General features: G+C 44.1%; 1 protein-coding gene across 3 annotated transcripts in view; it reads right to left on the bottom strand.

The window, feature by feature from the left end:
• Positions 1 to 5,889: 5,889 nt before the first annotated feature.
• RHBDF1 (rhomboid 5 homolog 1) overlaps positions 5,890 to 8,152 on the bottom strand; it is a 90,907-nt gene continuing 88,644 nt past the window's right edge. For all 3 annotated transcript variants that reach the window (XM_072120809.1, XM_072120810.1, XM_072120811.1), the window contains one exon: positions 5,890 to 7,762. In XM_072120809.1, coding sequence (XP_071976910.1) covers positions 7,343 to 7,762 — 420 coding nt within the window. In that variant the 3' untranslated portion in view covers positions 5,890 to 7,342. The remainder of the gene's footprint in view (positions 7,763 to 8,152) is intronic.

Here is an 8,152-nt window from a genome sequence, read left to right as displayed (position 1 = left end):
CAGGGCAGGCGCATGGGAGCAGGAACGTAGGAACGTGGGAACAGGAACACAGAAACACACAGGAGCACGGAAACAGGAATCCAAGAACACATGAACAGGAATCAGGAACAACCAGGAACGCAGGAATACTCACAGGGATATCACAGGGAAGCTTGGTCTATGGCATAGGCTCAAAGGGGACACAGAAAGGGGCTGGAATGGTTATGAGGGATCCCGGATTGCGCGCATTGATTGAATTATAGATGGCGGCGCCCACGGGATTTAATTGCTGAAATGCATTTAAATGTTTAACACCAGTAACTGGGGCAAACCCCATAGAGGATGCAACAAGGAATTTGTCCCACATTTTTCATACATCTCTGCATCCCGAAAAATCAAAAAGATATGACTTATGGAAGGAGGTGAGTGAAAAACAGATGCAAAACCTGGTCCTGAAAGGGTTAAAGTGCTGTGAGAACTTGCCTACCATGAGAAACCCTTGTTTTCCCAAGGGAGTTGTGCTGACATCTAGTGGTTGTTTATAACTATTGCAGTCTGGGCTCAGACCTGAGGTAATCCCTTTTGTCTTCCCCTGAAGGTTGCATAAAAGACGAGGAGCAATCTAATAATAACAGGGGAGGCAGGCTGTGTATACTGTGGAGAGGCTGTGTATACTGGGGGCAGGCTGTGTATACTGGGGGAGAGGCTGAGTATACAGTGGAAGAAGCTGTGTATACGGGGGGGGGGGGGCTGCGTATGCTGGAGGCAGGCTGTGTATACTGTGGGAGAGGCTGTGTATACAGGGGGAGAGGCTGTGTATACAGGGGGAGAGGCTGTGTATACTGGGGGCACGCTGTGTATACTGGGGAGAGGCTGTGTATACAGGGGGAGAGGCTGTGTATACTGGGGGCAGGCTGTGTATACTGGGGGAGAGGCTGAGTATACAGTGGAAGAAGCTGTGTATACGGGGGGGGGGCTGCGTATGCTGGAGGCAGGCTGTGTATACAGAGGAAAAGGTTGTGTATACTGTGGGAGAGGCTGTGTATACAGGGGGAGAGGCTGTGTATACTGGGGGCACGCTGTGTATACTGGGGAGAGGCTGTGTATACAGGGGGAGAGGCTGTGTATACTGTGGAGAGGCTGTGTATACTGGGGGAGAGGCTGAGTATACAGTGGAAGAAGCTGTGTATACGGGGGGGGGGCTGCGTATGCTGGAGGCAGGCTGTGTATACAGAGGAAAAGGTTGTGTATACTGTGGGAGAGGCTGTGTATACTAGGGGGAGACGCTGTGAATACTGGGGGAGAGGCTGTGTATACAAGAGGCAGGATGTGCATGCTGTGGGAAAGATTGTGTATATCGGGGGAGAGGCTGCGTATACTGGGGGAGAGGCTGCGTATACTGGGGGAGAGGCTGCGTATACTGGGGGGAGAGGCTGTGTATACTGGGGGGAGAGGCTGTGTATACTGGGGGGAGAGGCTGTGTGCTGTTGGCGGAGTACTGTATATAATTTAATTATCATTCCACTTCAATGTGACCTCCTCATCCCCAGCACCAGAACCCTGCAAGTGTTTGTCAGAAACCCAGCCCCCATGACAAAAAACCAATGCATGATCCCTCCCTCATACTAAGGATGCTGAAGGACTTAATCACTATAAAGACTTTTAAATTGGTGTTCCCATTTCAGCAAGTAAATGTTATTGTTTTTATGATGAAAAGTTGTACAATTTTCCAATATACTTTCTGTATCAATTCATCAAGGATTTTCTAGAACTCTTGTTGTCATTCTTTGGAAAGCTTCTATGTTTACTTCTAGTGGACAGAAATCTGGTCACGCAGGTGCACAGCTCGTTTGTATCATAGAGAGTAATCAGAGCTGTGTGTTAGGCTAAATTTACACTAACGTGTGCCCATCGGGGTGGAGGAGGGGATGAGCGCCTCTCACCCCCGCCCCTCTCCATAGAGAAACATGGGGCACGGTGCCATATTCCAGGGAAAGATAGGAATATCCTCCTCCCGGCCACAGAACGGTACTGTGCCGCACATGTGCGGCACCATAACGCTCCATACGACGCCGTGCACCCAATGCCGACCTATGGGTCGTGTGATGAGGCCTTACAACGAGTCATACACCTGTGTGTCCATGGACAGATTTCTATCTACTGGAAGTAAACATAGAAGCTTTCCATAGAATGACAGCAAGCAGAGATCTAGAAAACCATGAGGAATTAATACAGAAAGAATATCAGGAAAAACCAGTGGAACCCTGCCAATTTCTGATCATTTTTTCACTGCTATGTGCTCATGAGTGGGCAGCAAATAACCTGTCAACCAGGTCACAAACAACCCCATGCGGCCTGTTGTTTGTGGCCCGTTTTGTGCACATGGTCTAAGAGGTTGCATATTAAGAAGAAAAATTGATCAAGGGCTCACCTGCATCCCAATTCGTGCTCCAGGAGTATGTCCGGACCCAGATGATTGCACATGTGCACAGGAAAATGTAGTTTACTCCGGCTCCGAAAAATATTCAGTTAAATTTCTTTATTTTCTCCAAATTCCAAATATTACATAATAAAAGCAAGCGTCCAATATAGCATCTCTGTGTATTTTTCGTAGGATACAGGCCTACAGGTTTCAGGTGTAGCATAAACCTTTAGTTATGGCACTAAGGTTCCATATATTTGCCTTCACTTTTTTGGAAGTCATAGAAAGAGTAAGGATCTCCCATTTTTTAAATGCTCTCACCCAGTCACCTAGCCATCACATTTTTGCTCTTGTCCATGTCACTAAGATCCTGATGTTTTACCTTTTTCCTGCTTCCAACACATTAACGTGAAAAGCTGACTGTTAATTTGTTGTCTCATGTATCTGCAATATCCCCCACTGGGGCCTAGCCTTTTACTTGCGGCCTGGAGGCAGCCAGGGCCCAGAATACTGGGGTGGCTAGCGGTTGCGGCCTAGGCACGCTGTGGTTACGGTGCTTGGTATGGGGACTGGAGGGCTGACCTACAGCCTGGCAGGTCTACAGCAGGTGGTGTGTGCAAGAAATATGAAGGGAGAGGCTGATGTACTGGATCTCCCTGGGGAAACCCCTGGGTGTCTAGTGTCTGTAAGATATGTCCCTGGGTGATGGATGGGGAGCCCTTGGTGGCACAGCCTTATACAGGGATCAGGCGGAGGCAACGTGTGCAAAATAAATCACAGTTCTATATTGAACAACAGCAGGGCCTAAACAATCTAACAGCAGAACTAGTACTGGAGTGGTCATGGAGAGGTGTCCTCAGGAATTGGTTCACCAGCCTGGAAGCAGATGCAAGCTGGGATGGAGCTGTGTCCAGTTGTGGAAGCTGCAGCTTTTATCTTGGGTTTAGTTGAGTATCAGCCCTGATTGTGGACTGACACTGTCTCTCTCTCTTCACTCTGTCTATGTGGCCAAAGCATGTGCTCCAAGATCTGTTCTTTCTGGAACTGACTGACCTAGAACTGACCGACCTGCCCCGCTCTTGCCATTATTATCCTGGTCAGGTGGTGGCTAACTCTCCAACCACACTTCAGTGTACATGGGGAAATTTGTTGATAACTCACATCCACTTAACCCTTGCCTGTTCAGGCAGAATCTACAGCTGCTAATTATTTGAGATACTTACTGCATTCCCCCTCAATGAGTTGATCAGACTCACTTGATTGGTTTCTAACAGGTTGTGGGCCTTATTCGCAACTGCCCCCTTGCCTATACATTGGCAAGGGTGGTGCATATCCCATCAATAGAACGGCACCCCCGTCATGACATAATCAATATGATTCTTTATAATGTTATAGATGATCAGAATGCAAATCATAATAACTTCTTCAAGTTCATTAAAATTATCTGATAAAAAAAGTACAATGATTATGTTTCACTTTATCCTAAGAGGAATCCAACATGTAATTAATATAATGAGTCTCTTATCGCAGAGAATTACTTGGCTATAATTTTCTTTACGTGTTTACTGACAATGATACTCCCAATAGAAGCTATGAATAACCAGGATATAATCTTACACATTAAAAACAAACTAATGACTTGAAAGTACAGTAAAATATTCATCATTTGGCTACCTCATGCAGTAAAGTCAGTTACTGGCCCATACAATAAGGTCATATACCTGATGTGCACTGTTATTCTCTGTACAATGTATTTTACTGACTGAAAGAAAGACAAAGGCTACTGTTACATGTCCGTGTAAAAGTGTCCATGGTCTAATTGTTTTGTGAGGTTCTGTTCTGCTTTATTATGACTACAGGCTGATGAGATGTGGATGGATGGGTACTGCATCCTTATTGGCTGGGTCCACAAAGTGGGAGGAGTTTTTCCTACCGCTAAAACCAAAGGTTAGATATGTGGTAGTTCAATTTTATGTGGAATTAGGAGTTAGTCAGAGTGAGGTGAGGAGCAATTGAAGAGAAGTCCTGTGAGGAGGTAGTAAAGATGTGAGTGAGAGGAGAATTTTAGGAAGAGTGGCAGGGTTATTGTGTGAGGACACTGCCTGAGAAGACCCCACATTTATTGTAATTATTGGGTTTGGCCCCGTTTCAGATAAAAAAAGAGAGTAACAACAAGAGTTACTTTTATAAATAGATCCACACCCCGCAGCTGGGAACTGTGGGGAGTTCATTTCGGAGGCCACAATAAGAATTAGTACAGAAGAGGACTCACATAAAGCAGCTGCTGAAGAGAAGGACCAGCTCAAAAATACCATCACCACTACCATTTCCTCCCAGGTCTCAGCCAGCCATTCACCAGCTTGTAAGTGAGTATTGTTCCTCCATTTTATGGAAGAAGTTCTTCAATAGAGTAAGTCATCTGGTTTATCACAATGCCTCCTGCCTCCATCCATCATCCTTTCACTGGAATACACCTCACCAGATCATCCAGGTCCCTCTCATGTACCATCAGGACATGGACACTAAATACAGAGAGAATACAAGAAGAATGATTCCATTTTGCTTCTGTGCCTACAATACCAAATGTGTAAACAATTGGGGGATATTTATCAGATGCCAGCACTCATGCAACGGTGTACAATACCCGCCGACCCTCCGACATAGCCGAGAGGCTTCAGTGCACGTTAAAGAAGTCATTCATATTTGTGATTATGTCAGGGCTTCTACACCACTTTAGTGATGAATACCCCCCATTGTCTGGAGGTATGTCAATGCATGCAGGTTCCAGTCTCTATGAGTTTTATAAACAACTAAATTATATTTCCTTTAGTCCCACAATACAGGATGGGTCTGTCACAACAGCCCAAACCAGTAAATAAGTAATAGAAAAAAAGAGGGGCATTTATCATATGCCGGTGTATGATGAAGTCCCTGCCCCTCCTGCACCACTGGACACATCAGGAAGCTATGCCCCCTCGATTCTGCGCCAGACTGCAATTCTACTTGATCCACAACCTGCTCTTGAAAGTTTGCAGGCTACAGCCAGTAACCAGGTGCCCCACTCTGCCACCAGCCGCGCTCCCTTTCAAGACGACTTGGAGTGGAGGTGGTGTAAAGGGGGAAATAATCACAAATTCTGGCGGTTCACAAGTAATTGCGATTATTTCAGGGCTTGTACACAAGCATACAAGCCCTGACAAATTTCCCCCAAAAAGTTCTAACAAACAAAGCCTATACAGTAGGTAGGACTGCTCCAACAGGCCAATACATTTGCTGAGGCATGCAGCAAGGGGGTTCATTAATATGGATACTAAGGAAACGGCAAAGTGCTTCCACGCACCAGAATCTGCAGGATGGGGTGCAAACAACCATTCTTTATTTATGTAAAATTATGAGTTGGAAAATATGAGTTGGATAAACCATAGGGAAAGGTTTTTCATAAATATCCAGACATAAAAGTAAAGAAACATTAAATCACTAACTCAATGTTCAATAATTTCTTTTTCTTTTATTATACAAGTAGCTAAAACGCTACCCTAAAGCTGAATTGCTGCAGTGTCTTCTGCAGGACAAAAAATATATATAAAAAAACCCATAATCATTGAATTAGTCCATCAAAATGACATCACACTTTTGTTCAATAAAAGTGAACAAGGAAACAAATAGTTCTGTTTTCAGACAGTAAAATCATCTGAGACACATTTAACAAAGGTTATCAAATACTATGTATATACATTAAATTATCAATGTGCACTTTAAGAATATTGTTTTTCTTAATATGGATATATATAAAAATATTTACTTTCCCACAGTAAATGATGACCACCTCTGAATACCTGCTGCTTAAAGAGAACCTGTCATCAGAGACCATTTTCAGCCTTCCTCATGCCACCACATACAATTAATTGCATATCCCCAAATAGTGTTTTACAAAAATACAGTCATTTGTGGATCAAATGATAACTTATATTATAATAATACATTTTACATGGATTCCCTGCCAGCTGTGTCCCATGGGCGTATTCATCACAGAGCCAAATCCCCCGCCCATCCATCACAGAGCACAGTCCCCCGCCCATCCATCACAGAGCCAAGTCCCCCGCCCATCCATCACAAAGCCGAGTCCCCAGCCCATCCATCACAGAGCCGAGTCCCCAGCCCATCCATCACAGAGCCGAATCCCCAGCCCATCCATCACAGAGCCGAGTCCCCAGCCCATCCATCACAGAGCCGAGTCCCCCACCCCTCCATCACAGAGCCAAGTCCTCTGCCCATCCATCACAGAGCCGAGTCCCCAGCCCCTCCATCACAGAGCCGTGTCCCCAGACCCTCCATCACAGAGCCGAGTCCCCTGCCCATCCATCACAGAGCCAAGTCCCCCACCCATCCATCACAGAGCCGAGTCCCCTGCCCCTCCATCACAGAGCCAAGTTCCCCACCCCTCCATCACAGAGCTGAGTCCCCCACCCCTCCATCATGCTCCTCTTCCTTAAACTTTGAAAAAAAAACCTCCTCACAGTCACTGCAGATTTCCAGAGAAGAAAGTTTTTTTTCAAAGTGACAGAAGAGGAGCCTTCTTCATGGAATGGGGGGGATTTGGCTCTGTGATGAACACACCCAGGGGACTCAGCTGGCAGAGAGCCAGGTAAAGTTTAATATAAATTATCATTTGATCCACAAATTACAGAATTTGGATAAAAACTGTTTGGGGATGTGCTATTAATTGTCTGTGGGGCCATGGGGAAGGCTAAAAAAGGGTTTCTGATGACAGGTTCCCTTTGATATTTGCTACATACCTAAGAATCTGAAATTCAGCAGGCTGTGGGAAACAATGGCTATGTTATTCCTTCAGTACCTTTATAACAGCAATATAACACAATATTTCTAAGCCATAGAAAAAGAATAAATCTGTATAAAAATTCAATCTCTGCTTAACAAGTGTCAATGAAGTTGAGCATCGAGGTCGTACTTCTCACAAAATTTGTCTGTAAATGGAATACAGGTTAAATACTCGCACCATTCACACTTGATATGATAAAAGTAGAATAAAACCACAAGTCCTGAGAAAAGTCCAAAAAATATTAAAAGAAAAATGATAATTTGACACCTTTTCCGGTACATGTCAAACTTGCCAAAGCTGATGTAAGGGAGAAATGCAAAAGACAAAAAGAAACCACTAATAAAACCAGAAATATGAGCAAAATTATCAATCCATGGAAGGAGGCCAAATGTGAATAGGAAGATGACGACCGCAAAAAGTTTGAAGAATGCCCTCCACGGTCTTTCTAGAATTTGCCAGCTTTGGAAAAGTTCAACAAAAAGGCATGCCAAGATTCCAAACTGAGATCCAGCTGGTCCAACCTGGAAAAAAAGATGACGTGTTCTGAATATCTAGTGTGAAATAAGATGCAGTTCTTTATACGGTACTTACAAAAATCTGGACGCATAACTCTAACAGATGACTGCACACATCTCTCAACAGCTAAATGTGACATCATTTTCTCCAAAATGTGTTTTTGACTTTTGTTTCATTTGTCATGAAAGGGGGAGTCAGATCAGGAAAAGTACATAAAAAATAAGCTTTTATAGAGGAATCACATGGGGAGATCTATGTGCTCTAGCAAGCCTGGGTATATCAGGTAAATTAGTATCATACAATATCAAATAGACCTATACTAACATATCTAAATATTAACAAACATACAATATGAGCAATACAAAATCTTTATATCATAAAAACAAATAGATATA

This window comes from Engystomops pustulosus, chromosome 8, assembly GCF_040894005.1.
Source record: "Engystomops pustulosus chromosome 8, aEngPut4.maternal, whole genome shotgun sequence".
Lineage (NCBI taxonomy): Eukaryota > Metazoa > Chordata > Amphibia > Anura > Leptodactylidae > Engystomops > Engystomops pustulosus.
Note: the sequence above shows the minus strand (reverse complement) of the source record. Positions and strands in the feature narration are given on the sequence as shown.